The sequence below is a fragment of the Heptranchias perlo genome, chromosome 17, assembly GCF_035084215.1.
Source record: "Heptranchias perlo isolate sHepPer1 chromosome 17, sHepPer1.hap1, whole genome shotgun sequence".
Lineage (NCBI taxonomy): Eukaryota > Metazoa > Chordata > Chondrichthyes > Hexanchiformes > Hexanchidae > Heptranchias > Heptranchias perlo.
In genome coordinates, this window is record NC_090341.1 from 1,408,157 (window position 1) to 1,424,510 (window position 16,354).

The 16,354-nt window shown below is 43.9% G+C and overlaps 1 protein-coding gene across 4 annotated transcripts in view; it reads right to left on the bottom strand.

Moving 5' to 3' along the window:
* The window catches only part of LOC137333960 (transcriptional regulator QRICH1-like), a 60,464-nt gene that overhangs the window by 30,404 nt on the left and 13,706 nt on the right, over positions 1-16,354 (bottom strand). For all 4 annotated transcript variants that reach the window (XM_067998330.1, XM_067998328.1, XM_067998331.1 and 1 more), the window contains 2 exons: positions 7,579-8,523; positions 374-545 (listed from right to left, as the gene is read on the bottom strand). In XM_067998330.1, coding sequence (XP_067854431.1) covers positions 374-545; positions 7,579-8,523 — 1,117 coding nt within the window. The remainder of the gene's footprint in view (positions 1-373; positions 546-7,578; positions 8,524-16,354) is intronic.

Consider the following 16,354-nt stretch of genomic DNA (forward strand, 5'->3'; position numbering starts at 1 on the left):
AACAGGGTAGAAAATTAAATGTATATATGGTGCAAACATCAGTGTTCAAATGTAAACTCAATCCCCCAGCCTGATGGACTCTCAGCCATACTGTTATCCCATGGGGATGGGGAGAAAGATTTGTTGTAAGAGTGTTTTTACACATCTCTTAGCAACCATTTGACTGACGGAAGTGGGAAGATCCTTGGTCACAATCTACCGCGCCATAGCAGGCTCGAGTGCACTGTACAATTGCATCGCCGGTCCAATGTTTCCCATCTGAGGTTTTCAATACCAGATGTTTGAGATCAAATTCTTCCACCCCAAAACATTGCTGCATTTATCTGTACATCAACATTCTTTGGCGGGTTATTTCAGCTGTGATAGTACTTACTACCAATAGGAGCTGGCCTGTTCTCAGAGTCTTTCTCAAACTCTGCATTCTTGGTCTCTGCCCAACTTTTCCAGACACCAAGGCCTTCCTCTGGTTTCAAGGTGTTTGGCAAAAGCATTTCTGGTGGGGGTGGAGGTTGAGGCTCCACCTCGGCCACCTGGACTGATTGGGCCTAGTGACAAAAAAGGAACATTTTTCAGGATGATTATAACACAAGTCACAGCATATTCAGGAAACACTTACTGTCTGTGAACAACCACATAGAAACAGCACAAAGCTAAAACACCTCTCCTTAGTAAGGTTACTAATCAAATACATGCTACGCATTTCATGCTGCTTTATCTAGAATAGGTTAGGCTCCGTGAGCCACTCATATTTTAGGTTCACATTTTTTTTGGTAACTTTGCTTTGTTACAATTTTGGGTTTTATAGGACCATTTTCTTTCAACGGTTCCCATAAACTGATCTTGTTTATGTAAAATGCCTTTGCAGAGTTGAGAGGCTCAGGGGTTAACAGTTAGCTTACTAACAATAATCTGCAGATTGGCAGACATTATAAACTCTTATGGATAGCCAACAATATTTAATTAGCGATATTAAAACAATTATTTGGAAAAATACTAACAAATACAACATGAAGCAAATGAGAAATGTATTAACAACTCTATGAAAGAACTGTTTTGGAATATAAAAATAGTCTTTGATTTTACAAAAAGTCCTGATTACTGACACGGCTGTTTTGTCTTTTTCTACATCACTTTTGGAATCAGTCTGATCACATCTTTCCCCTCAAGTTCAGGAATACAATGTGAGTTTCTGATCGGTATCAGTCACCAGGATTTTGGAAGTGTTTTTTCCCCAATATCCTGGTTTAAAGCCCAGTTCTAATCAATATCACTTTTCATAAATACAAAAGCCACAACATATGAATATATCAAACTTTTATATTATACACAGACATATATGCAAGCTCAATTAGATCCCTACAATCCAATCAGCGGGAAACTATATGCGTCTGGACGTTACTGGATGCTCACAACCCAATAAACCAGTAGCTCAAGTTTGTAGGATACCCATGATTTACCCTGATTCCACCCATATTAATTTAAACATCAGCAAACCACTTTTGCTCAGGAATCAAAAAGGTCCATATTTCGTCTCGAACAGCAGCCAGAATTTGATCTAATTAAAAACGAAATACGCACAATCCACGTCAGTAACAGAATCGATCCATAAAAATGGAGGGGAAATTTGTTAATAGCTAAATGCACACAAATTCTGTTGAGGCATGGAGGTGATGAGGGATTAAGAGTTATATTTACCTCTCTCGATTATTTTGGAAAGCCTTGATGGTTCAAGGTTTGAAGTTGGAGAAGCAAATCATGCAGTGCAACAACAAAAATAAATCATTCACATGAAAGCAAGTGGTGCATTCTCTCCTCACTACCTTTGTGCCATTGACACGCTAAAGATCAGAGCACTTTCTGCATAGCTCCTGTGTACCTAGCAGAAAGTACATGGATGTCAAAAGACAGTACTGTATTTGCACTGAAAAAGTCAAGAATTGGCTCCAAAATTACTGGTAAGCCATTAAATAGCTTGACAATGTTCACAACTGTTGTCTGCAGTCATCAGGTTTGCAGCTTTAGTTGTAGGGGTTGGATGGAGGAGTGAAACTCTACCATTGCTACCAATGTCAGAATTGGGGAACGCAGGATATTTCTGAGGGGCATCAACTGTCCTGCCGGTTTTGAATTCTTCACAAAAATCACTTGAAGATCAGTCAATGGTCAGATTTGAATCCAGGATCTGTTTAGGAATCTCAAGCTCTACAACTACCTTCAAAAATGCATTATGCAGATAAACGTTTCACATGCAGTAAAAACCAAATTAAAGCATTTCCACTGGAGCTGCATGTAGGGGAAATGAAACGACTATCGGAGCGATTACAAGACAGCACTCGTTTCAGGTTCAGAACAGAATTAAAGCCCAGGAGGGTCATAAAATCACTTTAAAAATAAACGTGATACTGTATTTTAGTTGTGTTTTATTTTAAACTGGTACTGGTCACTCTGGCAGTGAGTTTCGAGTACTTAATGAATGAGTGCAACCAACTGATCACCTACAATAGATCAGGAAGAAATAAGAAACGCAATTAAGTTCCTTATACGTGACAGTACTCTGAAAAAGCAACCTCATACAGTTTTTAAAAATTTGTGAAACATGCATCTGGGCCATTTCCTACTCATTTGAGAAGTTTTATAGGTGATACTAAGCTTGCATTTAAAAGCCTGCAGATTGTAGGAGGAAAGGGAGTCCAAGGGAGACGAGGAGTTCCAAAGTTTTGAGGCTCTGGGAAAGATTGAGTTAGAGTAGGAGACAGCATGATGAGTTTCAAAGCCAATACAATGGGGATGCAGGGAGAAGGGAGAGGATGTAAAATGACATACAGGGAGTTTAGGAGGTACGAGAGAGAGAAGAACCAGAGCAGCACAAATCACAGGAGTTTCAGTAAAATAGGGAGACAAGATTACGGAGTTTTACTGAAGTTACAACTATAAGAGAACAAAGGCATATAAATCAGATGTTTAAGCAAAGACAGATAAATTAGTTTTCAAAATCAATGGTCTATTCAGCTGAAGTAGAGCTGAATTCAGAGAGCATGAGAATAGACTGGCAGCCAACTTAAAAGGGAATCCAAAAGTCTTCTATAGGTGTGTAAACAGTAAACGGGTAGTAAGGAGGGGTGGGGCCGATTAGGGACCAACATGGTGGCAGAGGGCATGGCCGAGGTACTAAATGAGTACTTTGCATCTGTCTTTACCAAGGAAGACGATGCTGCCAGAGTCTCAGCAAAGGAAGATGTAGTTGAGATACTGGATGGGCTAAAAATTGATAAAAAGGAGGTACTAGAAAGGCTAGCTGTACTTAAACTAGATAAGTCACCCGATCCGGATGGGACGCATCCTAGGTTGCCGAGGGAAGTAAGGGTGGAAATTGCGGAGGGACTGGCCATAATCTTCCAAACATCCGTAGCTACGGGGGTGGTGCCAGAGGACTGGAGAATTGCAAATGTCACACCCTTGTTCAAAAAAAGGTGCAAGGATAAACTCAGCAACTACAGGCCAGTCAGTTTAACCTCAGTGGTGGGGAAACTTTTAGAAACGATAATCCGGGACAGAATTAGCAGTCACCTGGACAAGTGCAGATTGATTCGGGAAAGCCAGCAGGGATTTGTTAAAGGCAAATCGTGTATAACTAACTTGATAGAGTTTTTTGATGAGGTAACAGAGGGTAGATGAGGGCAATGCGGTTGATGTGTATACGGACTTTCAAAAGGCGCTGAATAAAAAGTGCCGCATAATTGGCTTGTCATCAAGATTGCGGCCCATGTAATAAGAGGGCAATGGCAACATGGATGCAGAATCGGTTAACAGGAAGCAGAGAGTAATGGCGAATGGTTGTTTTTCGGACTGGAGGGAGGTGTACACTGGTGGTCCCCATGGGTCGATACTGGGACCACTGCTTTTCGGATATATATTAATGACTTGGACTTGGGTGCACAGGGCACAATTTCAAAATTTGCAGATGACACAAAACTTGGAAGGGTAGTAAACAGTGAGAAGGATAGTGATAGACTTCAAGAGGATATAGACAGGCTGATGGGCATGGGCGGACACATGGCAGATGAAATTTAATGCAGAAAAATGCGAGGTAATACATTTCAGTAGAAAGAATAAGGAGAGGCAATATAAATTAGAGGGCACAATTCTAAAAGGGGTACAGGAACAGAGAGATCTGGGGGTATATGTGCACAAATCGTTGAAGGTGGCAGGGCAGGTTGAGAAAGCGGTTAAAAAAAGCATACGGGGTCCTGGGCTTTATAAATAGAGGCATAGAGTACAAAAGCAAGGAAGCCATGATGAACCTTTATAAAACACTGGTTCGGCCACAACTGGGGTACTGTGTCCAGTTCTGGGCACCACACTTTAGGGAAGATGTGAAGGCCTTAGAGAGGGTGCAGAAGAGATTTACTAGAATGATTCCAGGGATGAGGGACTTCAGTTATGTGGAGAGGCTGGGGTATTTCTCCCTAGAACAGAGAAGGTTGCGAGGAGGATTTGATAGAGGCATTCAAAATCATGAAGGGCCTAGACAGAGTAGATAGAGAGAAACTGTTCCCAGTCCACAAAAAGTTCTATATTGGGGAAAGGCCAGTTTTACTAAGCTGAGACATGATTTAGTAAAAGTGGACTGGAAACAGCTACTTGAAGGTAAATCAGTGTCAGCAGTGGGAGGCATTCAAGGGGTTCAGAGTAAACATGCTCCCACAAAGAAAAAAAGGGTTGGACTGCCAAATCTAGTGCCCTCTGGATCTCAAGGAGCATACAGGGTAAGATAAGGCAAAAAAGGAAAGCTTATGTCAGACACCGAGAGCTCAATACTGCAGAAAGCCTAGAGGAGTATAGAAAGTGCAGGAGTGAAATTAAAAAGGAAATTAGGAAAGCAAAGAGAGGGCATGAAAAAATACCAGCAAATAAAATTAAGGAAAACCCAAAAATGTTTTAAAAATACATAAAGAGCAAGAGGATAACTAAGGAAAGAGTAGGGCCGATTAGAGACCAAAAGGTAACCTGTGTGTGGAGGTGGAAGATGTGGGTATGGTTCTTAATGAATACTTTGCGTCTGTTTTCACAAAAGAGAGGGATGATGCAGAGATTGTAGTTAAGGAGGAGAAGGAGTGTGAAATATTGGATGGGATAAACAGTGAGAGAGGAATTATTAAGAGGTTTAGCATCTTTGAAAGTAGATAAATCGCCAGGCCCGGATGAAATATATCCCAGGCTGTTAAGAGAAGCAAGGGAGGAAATAGCGGAGGCTCTGACCATCATTTTCCAATCCTCCCTGGCTACAGGCGTGGTGCTGAAGCATTGGAGGACTGTTAATGTTGTACCATTGTTTAAAAAGGGAGAAAAAGATAGGCCGAGTAATTACAGGCCAGTCAGTCTAACCTCGGTGGTGGGCAAATTACTGGAATCAATTCTGAGGGGCAGCATAATTCGTCATTTGGAAAGGCACGGGTTAATCAAGGATAGTCAGCAATGGATTTGTTAAGGGAAGGTCGTGTCTGATTAACTCAAATGAATATTTTTGAGGCGGTAACAAGGAGGGTCACGCATTTGATGTAGTGTACATGGATTTTAGCAAGGCTTTTGACAAGATCCCACATGGCAGGGATAGTGGCTAGTTGGATCCAAAATTGGCTCAGTGGCAGGAAGCAAAGGGTAATGGTCGACGGGTGTTTTATGCGACTGGAAGGCTGTTTCCAGTGGGGTCCCTTGATTTTTGTGGTATATAATGATTTGGACTTGAATGTGGGGGGCTTGATCAAGAAGTTTGCAGATGCTACAAAAATTGGCCGTTGCAGTTGATAGTGAGGAGGAAATCTGAACTGCAGGAAGATATCAATGGACTAGTCAGGTGGGCAGAAAAGTGGCAAATGGAATTCAATTCTGAGAAGTGTGAGGTAATGCATTTGGGGAGGGCAAAAAGGCAAGGGAATACACAATAAATGGGAGGATACTGAGAGGTGTAGAGGAACAAAGGGACCTTGGAATTCATGTCCACAGATCCCTGAAGGAAGCAGGACAGGTAGATAAGGTGGTTAAAAAGGCATACTTATATTCTATGCCTCAGCTAATAAAAGTAAGTGCAGGGAGGTTATGCTAGAACTGTATAAAATATGGGTTAGGCCACAGCTTCAGTACTGCGTACAGTTCTGGTCACCGCATGTGATTGCCCTAGAGAGAGTACAGAGGAGATATACAAGGATGTTGCCAAAGCCGGAGAATTTTAGCTATGAGAAAAGATTGGATAGGCTGGGGTTTTCTTCTTTGGAACAAAAGGAGGCTGAGGGGAGATTTAATTAACTGAGATATATAAAATTATGATGGGACTAGATAGAGTGGATAGGGAGGACCTATTTCCCTTAGCAGAGGGGTCAGTGACCAGGGGGCACAGATTTAAAGTAATTGGTAGAAGGATTAGAGGGGAGCTGAGGAGAAATGTTTTCACCCAGAGGGTGGTGGGGGTCTGGAACTCACTGCCTGAAAGGGTGGTGGAGGCAGAAACCCTCAACTCATTTAAAAAGTACTTGGATGTGCACTTGAAGTGCTGTAACCTGCAGGGCTACAGACCAAGAGCTGGAAAGTGGGATTAAGCTGGACAGCTCTTTTTCAGCCGGCACGGACACGATGGGCCGAATGGCCTCCTTCTGTGCCATAACTTTCTATGATTCTATGATTGGTGGGTGGGTCAAGAATCAGAGGACATAGATTTAAGGCGATTGGCAAAAGAACCAAAGGTGAAAAACATTTTTTTTTTTTACACAGCGAGTGGCTATGATCTGGAATGCGCTGCCCGAGGGGGTGGTGGAGGTAGATTCAATCATGGCCTTCAAAAAGGGAACTGGATAAGTACGTGAAAGGAAAAAATATGCAGGGCTACGGGGAAAGGGCGGGGGAGTGGGATTAGCTGGATTGCTCTTGCATAGAGCCGGCACAGACTCGATGGGCCGAATGACCTCATTCCATGCTGTAACCTTTCTATGATTCTATGAAAGTGCTAAAGGACATGAGAAATAAATGGTCTAACTATACAGTATACAGCAGGAATGTGTAAATAGAAATATTTATGGAAATTCAAAGTGCAGAGATTTAGACTAAATCGAATACTCACCAGCGAACCAGTTTCAGACCCACTTCAATCAAAAACACATGATCTACCAAAGTCAGTGGTGATCAAACTAATTAAAGAAACTCCAGCTGGGCTACAGTTCCACAGCCATCAGGCAGCATCAAGCATCTCACCCAAGTCACCGTTCTTCAACTATGAGCTGAGAAAGTGATTGCTGCAGGGGACTGGATCCAGGGAGGGGTCAGAGTTGATCCTAATCTTCTAAACCAACTTCCACACTTTAAAGTGGGAGTCACTCGCTAGGGATCAGCGAGAACCAAAGATGATTTAATTCTCCTCTGCTCCTTAATCCAGCAGCACTGAATAGCACCCTAACTCCAGCCCGCACCCCCACCCCCACATTCAGCACAGAGCAGCTTGACATCTGGGACTGTCTTCAGCAGAGTGAAGCAGAATACAACTGCTCTGTACTTCTCCAAAGTTTACAGTCCAACTGCTTTCTCCCTTACCTGTAGCGGCTGCTGTTGCTGCTGCTGATGATGCTGTTGGGGATCCCACAGCTGCACAGATTGTGCTTGGGTCTGGTACGAGCCTCCCACTGCTTGTACTGCGACTGGAATATGGATGTTCCCATTCATAAACTGTGCCGGAAAGATGGTATTGGCCAGGGTGTGAACCACCTCCTCGTGAGAGTTCTTCATCACAGATCCAGAGGTCACCAACTTATCCTTATCGTCCTCCAACTTCACAGCAGCTACAGTGGTAGGTGAACCGCTGACGTGCACTACATTGTAGGCCTCCTGAGGGATGGTGACATGCGTGGCAGTCTGTTGCTGTATATCAGTACGAGGTTGTGTGGAATACACAGGGATGGTCCATGTCTCCCCACTAGGGCTGGTAATTGTACCAGCTGCTGTTGTATAGAGGTGAGCACTGTCCACTGTCAAAAAGTCAGGTCTCAGAGACACATATCCTTGCTGCTGCCCCTGTGGAATAGCCAGCACTGTGGCTACAGGCTGCCCAGTAATAGTGTATGAAACTGTGATTGGCATGTCCACCTTGCGTTTTTTGACTGGTTGGAGTACGTTTGAAGTACTGGACCGCCGGTCCCCATCACGAGGGGACCCTTGCTGTTGAGGGGGAGAGAGGGTGCCTACTGTCTGAATCTGAATCTGCTGCGTTTGGCCAGAGACAAGCTGAGCTTGGATCTGCTGGTGCTGAATGTGTTCGTCGGAGATTTCTGTCGTTTGCATTTGCTGGGAAGGCTGAACGTGTTGCACAGAGATCTGAGCGGCCTGGAGCTGCTGAGCTGTGGTAGGACTGTGCATGGTCTGTTGCTGCTGAGCTGTAACCGGCTGTGATTGCACCTGTACCTGAATCTGATCAGACGACGAATGAAGCTGGGGAGACAGCTGCTGCGCTGACACATGCTGCGGTGACTGCTGCACCTGAACCTGATGAAGCGAGAAAAGCATGGTCATTTTGAAAAACTGATCAGTTTTATCCTTTTAACATCCTAGCCGTATTTCTGTAGCCATTTAAAAATGTTAATATGTATCGGGGTGAGGCTGGGGAGGTAATAGTTTAAGTTAATGCACAGTTTAAACCTGAATTCTACAATGCCCTTAGGCGATCTTGAAAGCTTTTGCTTAATGATTAGCTCTTTTGGGAAATTGCCCCAACTTTAAAATAAAATATATTTTATATCATTAAACGAGTGTAATGCACTGCATGAAACATTACAGGAAAGGAAAATATAAGCTGCACCAATCTAATGCACACAGCCGATTTGAATTAAGTAGGCAAGGGATAGATCCGATTATGTTTGATACAGATTTCTTCACTTGTCCAGCAAGAAAGAATGACAGATACACAAGAAAATAGCTCAGAAAATGACACTTCATAAAATTTGTTGTTTCAATCTCTTTCCTGCCAATTTGCTAAAGTTGCCAACTCGTGTTGGGGTGCAGATCCCAGGCCTCCATAACCTTGTCCGAGTGGCCATTTGACATGCGTGAGCCTACGCTGAACATTGGCAGCCTGTCTGACGTGGGGGACATCACAGTTAAGCCCGATCCTATCCTCACCCAATACCCATCAATAGATTTTTGGACTCTTAAGGGAATTGAAGGATATGGGGATTGGGTGGGAAAGTGGAGTTGAGGTCGAAGATCAGCCATGATCTGATTGAATGGCGGAGTAGGCTCAAGGGGCAGTAAGGCCTACTATTTCTTATGTTCTTATGTAAAAGTGCTCTTCCAGCATACCGACAGGCAGAAAAAGACCAGTTAGTCCATCAAGCCTGCCTCACACTTGTAACGGACGGAGCATCGTGACTAAACACTTCCCATCCCCCACAGTCATGTAATCTCCTTGGAGAGGCAAAAGAACAGAAAAAGCCAGTGCCAATAAGGGGAAAAATACACTGGAAAACTCCTCCCTCTCCGGTAATTGAAACCAGTCCAGGAGGTCACATGGACCAAGCGTTAGCCATAAAGACACTGATCTTCTCTATGATGCGATCTCTGCCCCAGTCAGGAACTGGTCCAGCTCCCTCTGGGACGCAGAGAGTCAGCACTCACCACACCAGCCGCCAACGTATTCCAAAGACTTACTACTCTCTGGGAAAAGAGCCGCCCAACGTCCAGTCTATTTCTACTTTGTGTAGTTTAAATGCAAGTCCCGTGGTCCTCCCCAATCTACCAAACTAAAATAATTTATCATCAATAAGCAGGCAATCCAGTCCTTTCATTATTTTATAAACCTCTATCAGGTTGTCTCTAAGACTATGCTGCTCTAAAGTAAATAAACCCAGCTCCTTAAACTTATGAGTAACTAAGGTTCTTTAAACTAGGAATCATTCTTGTAGCTCTCTGAACCTTTTCCAAGGCCACTACATCATCCAGCTGTGCCAGTTGTGGCCAGTTACTGACCACAACTGGCACAGTACTCCAGATGTGGTCTAACCAGTGACCTGTATAATGACAGAATGTGTCCTTTAATTTGTATTGAAAGGGTATTGGGTTGTATTAATAGAACCAGTTAGCTTTAGCTTCTCTGCATTGGCCGTGAACCTTCAGTGATCCAGGAACATACACACAGGAGTCGGCCATTTCACCCCTCGAGCCTGTTCCGCCATTCAACGAGATCATGGCTGATCTGTGACCTAACTCCATATACCCGCCTTAACCAAAGGTATAAAGGGATATGGGGCTAACAAAAATCTATCAGTCTCATTTAAAATTAACAATTGAGCTAGCATCAACTGCCGTTTGTGGAGAAGTGTGCCAAACCTCTACCATCCTTTGCGTGTAGAAGTGTTTCCTAACTTCACTCCTGGCTCTAATTTTTAGGCTATGTCCCTACTCCTAGACTCCCCAACCAGCAGAAACAGATTCTCTCTATCTACCCTATCAGTTCCCCTTAATAGCTTGAAAACTTCGATCAAATCCCCCCATAATCTTCTAAATTCCAGGGAATACAACCCTAGTTTGTGTAATCTCGCCTCATAATTTAACCCTTGGAGTCCAGGCATTATTATAGTAAATCTACGCTACACTCCCTCCAAGACCAATATATCCTTCCTAAGGTGCGGTGCCCAGAACTGAACACAGTACTCCAGGTGTGGTCTAACTGTAGTATAACTTCTACCCCCTTGTATTCTAGTCCTCTAGATATAAAGGCCAGCATCCCATTAGCCTTTTTGATTATTTTCTGTACCAATCCATGACATTTTAATGATCTACGTACATGGACCCCTAAGTCTCTTTGGACCTCCACTGTTTCGAGCTTTTCACCATTTAGAAAGTACTCTGATCTATCTTTTTTAGGTCCAAAGTGGATGACCTCACACTTGCCTACACTGAAATCCATCTGCCACAGTTTTGTCCAGTCACTTAATCTATTAATATCTCTAATGTTATGCATCCATCTACACTGTTTACAATGCTGCATATCTTTGTGTCATTGGCAAACTTGGATATGTGGCTCTCTATCCAGTCATCTAAGTCGTTAATAAATACAGTGAATAGTTGAGGCCCCAACACTGATCCCTGTGGGACTCCACTAGTCACACCCTACCAATTTGAGTACCCACCCATTATCCCTACTCTCTGTCTCCTGCCGCTCAGCCAATTTCCTAACCAGGTCAATAATTTGCCCTCAACTCCATGAGCTTCAACTTTAGCTAACAGTCTCTTATGAGGGACTTTATTGAATGCCTTCTGGAAGTCCATATAAACCAACAGCCATTCCCCCGTCCATTGCTTTAGTCACCTCTTCAAAAAATTCAGTCAGGTTCTTCAGGCATGACCTACCCTTTACAAATTCATGCTGCCTCTCTGATCAGCTAAAAATTGTTCAGTCATTCTATCCTTAATTATAGACTCTAGTAATTCCCCAACAGATGTGCATCTATGCATAATAACACCTAGATCTGTTTCTCTCTCAACCGCTTTCAGTAAGTGACGATAAGCGTATTCTGTGTTGGTCCTACTGACAGGCATGACACTACATTTATCTGGGTTAAATACCATTTGCCATTGTATGACCCTTTCCCCTTTTTGCATTAGATTGCGCTCATGTGCAAACGTACTGACCATATTCCCACCACCACTGTCCAGGTCATTAATTAAAATGTGAAGAGTAGAGGGCTTAGGACAGTTCCCTGGGGAACACCGCTGGTAACATGCCTCCAGGCTGAACTGCACCCTTTTTGGCTGTGGGATTGGAACCAATTCCTAATTCAGCATATCAAATTCCCACTCAATGGTCACAAGATAACAATCACAACAAAAACCAGAGTCAATTCTCTGCTCCCTAGTCCATGGTGCCACGGCCAAATTGCAGTATCCATTCCACTAACCCAATTGACACCAGCTAATTAGTAGAGACTGGGAATCGAAATTGGGACTTTCTGGTGTGTACAACCACAACAACTTACATTTTTGGAGAGTCTTTAATGTAGTAAAATGTCCCAAGGCGCTTCACAGGAGCGTAATCAGGCAAAATTTGACACCGAGCAACATAAAGAGATATTAGGACAAGTGACTAAAAGCTTGATCAAAGAGGTAGGTTTTAAGGAGAAACGTGTACAGCATCGGAGAGGTTTACGGAGGGAATTCCAGTACTTTAGGACTAGGCAGCTGAAGGCACGGCTGCAAATGGTGAACCGGTGAAAATCGGGGATGTGCAAGAGGCCAGAATTGGAGGAGTGCAGAGATCTGAGGGTTGTAGGGCTGGAGGAGGTTACAGAGATAGGGAGGGGCGGGGCCATGGAAGGATTTGAAAACAAGGCTGAGAATTTTAAAAATCAAGGTGTTCCAGGACTGGGAGCCAATGTAGGGCAGTGAGCACAAGGAGGGATGGGTGAACGGGACTTGGTGCGAGTTAGGATACAGACAGCAGAGTTTCGAATGAGCTCAAGTTTACGGAGGATAGAAGATGGGAAGCCGGCCAGAAGAGCATTGGGTCTAGAGGTAACATGGATGAGGGTTTCAGCTGCAGATGAGTTGAGGCAGGGGCAGAGATGGGCGATGTTATGGAGGTGGACATAGATGGTTTTGGTGATGGAGCAGATATATGGTCAGAAGCTCATCTCTGGGTCAAGTAGGATGCCAAGGTTGCGAATGGTCTGGTTCAGTCTCAGCCAGGGAGAGGGATGGAGTTTGTAGCGGGGACTGAAGACAACGGCTTCGGTCTTTCCAATATTTAGTTGGAGGAAATTTCTGCTCATCGAATACCGGATGAGGGACAAGCAGTGTGACAAATCAGAGACAGTGAAGGGGTCGGGGGAGGTGGCGTGTTGGGTGTTGTCAGCATACATGCGGAACCTGATGTGTTTTCGGATGATGTCGCCGAGGGGCAGCATGTAGATGAGAAATAGGAGGGGGCCAACGATAGCTCTTTGGGGGACTCTAGGTTAACGACACAGAAATGGGAAGAGAAGCCATTGAAGGCGATTCTCTGACTACCACTGGATAGATAAGAATGGAACCTAACGAGCGCAGTCCCACCCAGCTGGGCGATAGAGGAGGAACGTGTGGTCAACTGTGTCAAAGGCTGCAGACAGATCACAAAGGACGAGGAGGAATAGTTCACCATCACAGTCACAGAGGATGTCATGTGACTTTGATAAGGGCCGTTTCAGTACTGTGGCAGGGGCGGAAACCTGATTGGAGGGGTTCAAACATGGAGTTGCGGGAAAGATAGGCAAAGATTTGGGAGGCGACAACACATTCAAGGACTTTGGAGAAGAAAGGGAGGTTGGAGATGGGGTCTTAGTTTGCAAGGACAGAGGGGCCAAGAGTGGGTTTTTTGAGGAATGGGGTGATGACGGCAGATTTGGGGAAAGCCACAAAATCAATCACCATATATTTCTCTAAATATTCAAGGTATCTTCAGTTCTGAGAACCAGAGTGCTTAGTTACTGCTTTCCATTTATATTTTTAGAATAATTTTGTATTTGTGAATTCTTGACCTCAATAAACATCAAAATGTAATTTAACATACTAAATATTCCCTTTACTGTCTGTAAAACTGAAAACCATTACTCCTGGCACATTGTACTAGTGGTGCACCAGGACCAGCAGTTAATTCTTCTAACAGCAGCAGTTGTACATCTCACAATAAGGGAAGACCCATGAAAGGCTGGCCACTGGGATTACAAGAAATGTAAAAAGAAAAGCTGCCAACTACTTGCAACCATTTTCCTCCAGAATTTTTTTTCCACTCTCTTATTGTCCCAACTGACAAGTATACTTCAAAAGATCCTCTCCTTTTCTGCTCTGAAATATTTCAGAATTTTAAAGCACATTAAGTTTAAATTGGTTATTTTTCTTAAAACTATACTGTGAATCTTAATTATATAAATAACATTTTCCAAAACCTCAAGTCAAATAGAAACGCTATTAGCCTTTGTTAACATGTAATTATGAGATATGCACAAAGAATGATTCCAATTTATTACCAACCTGTCTCAATTCCAGAAATGTAAGAATTTTTCACCCCAAGCACATCATAGTAGGTACAGCCTTCGATCAAGTCCCCCACAGGAGACTGGTCAAGAAGGTACGAGCCCATGGAATCCAGGGTGCCTTGGCACTTTGGATACAAAACTGGCTTAGTGGCAGAAGGCAGAGGGTGATGGTCGAAGGTTGTTTTTGTGACTGGAAGCCTGTGGCCAGTGGGGTACCACAGGGATCGGTGCTGGGTCCCTTGCTGTTTGTGGTCTACATTAATGACTTGGATATGAATGTAAAAGGTATGATCAGTAAGTTCGCTGATGATACAAAGATTGGTAGGGTGGTAAATAGCGAGGGGGATAGCCTCAGTCTGCAGGACGATATAGATGGGTTGGTCAGATGGGCGGAACAGTGGCAAATGGAATTTAACCCGGAAAAGTGCGAGGTGATGCACTTTGGAGGGACTAACAAGGCAAGGGAATACACAATGAATGGGAGGACCCTAGGCAAGACAGAGGGTCAGGGGGATCTTGGTGTGCAAGTTCACAGATCCCTGAAGGCGGCGGAACAGGTAGATAAGGTGGTAAAGAAGGCATATGGGATACTTGCCTTTATTAGCCGAGGCATAGAATATAAGAGCAAGGAGGTTATGATGGAGCTGTATAAAACACTGGTTAGGCCACAGCTGGAGTACTGTGTGCAGTTCTGGTCGCCACACTACAGGAAGGATGTGATCGCTTTGGAGAGGGTGCAGAGGAGATTCACCAGGATGTTACCAGGGCTGGAGCGCTTCAGCTATGAAGAGAGACTGGGAAGATTGGGTTTGTTTTCCTTGGAGCAGAGGAGGCTGAGGGGGGACATGATTGAGGTGTACAAAATTATGAGGGGCACAGATAGGATGGATACTAAGGAGCTTTTTCCCTTCGTTGAGGGTTCTATAACAAGGGGACATAGATTCAAGGTAAAAGGCGGGAGGTTTAGAGGGGATTTGAGAAAGAACTTTTTCACCCAGAGGGTGGTTGGAGTCTGGAACTCACTGCCTGAAAGGGTTGTGGAGGCAGGAATCCTCACAACATTCAAGAAGCATTTGGATGAGCACTTGAAATGCCATAGCATACAAGGCTACGGACCAAATGCTGGAATATGGGATTAGAGTAGACAGGGCTGATGGCCGGCGCGGACACGATGGGCCGAAGGGCCTCTATCCGTGCTGTATAACTCTATGAGCACAGGAGGCAGCCATTCGGCCCATCGTGCCTCTGCTGGATCTTTCAAAGACCTATCCAATTAGTCCCAGTCCCCTGCTCTTTTCCCATAGCCCTATAAATGTATCTAATTCCCTTTGTAAAGTTATTATTGAATCTGCTCAAACTACCCTTTCAGGCAGTGCATTCCAGATCATTACAATTCGCTGCATATAAAAAAAATGTTTCATGTCACCTCTGGTTCTTTTGTCAATCACCTTAAATCTGTGTCCTCTGGTTACTGACCCTTCTGCCACTGGAAACAGTTTCTCCTTATTTACTCTATCAGAGTAAACAATTTTACAACACCAAGTTATAGTCCAGCAATTTTATTTTAAATTCACAAGCTTTCGGAGGCTTCCTCCTTCGTCAGGTGAACGATGTGAAAAAAAAATGAAATTTAATGGCCTTCTTCCTACTCTCAGAGTAGGAAGGCCATTCGGCCTGTCGAGTCCACGCCGGCTCTATCAGCTAGTCCCACTTCCCTGCCCTTGCCCCGTAGCTCTGCAAATTTTTTCCTTTCAAGTACTTATCCAATTCCCTTTTGAAGGCCATGATTGAATCTGCCTCCACCACCCCCTCAGGCAGTGCATTCCAGATCATAACCACTCGCTGTGTAAAAAGGTTTTTCCTCATGTCACCTTTGGCAAAAGAACCAATCACCTTAAATCTATGCCCTCTGGTTCTTGAACCTTCCACCAATGGGAACAGTTTCTCTCTATCTACTCTGTCTAGACCCTTCATGACTTTGAATACCTCGATCAAATCTCCTCTCAACCATCTCTGTTCCAAGGAGAACAATCCCAGCTTCTCCAGTCTATCCACATAACTAAAGTCCCTCATCCCTGGAATCATTCTAGTCAATCTCTTCTGCACCTTTTCTAAGGCCTTGACATCTTTCCTGAAGTGCGGTGTCCAGAACTGGACACAATACTCCAGTTGTGGCCGAATCAGTGTTTTATAAAGATTCATCTTGACTTCCATACTCTATGCCTCTATTTATAAAGCCCAGGATCCCATATGCCTTTTTAACCTGCTTTTCTCAACCTGCCCTGCCACTTTCAACGATTTGTACACAT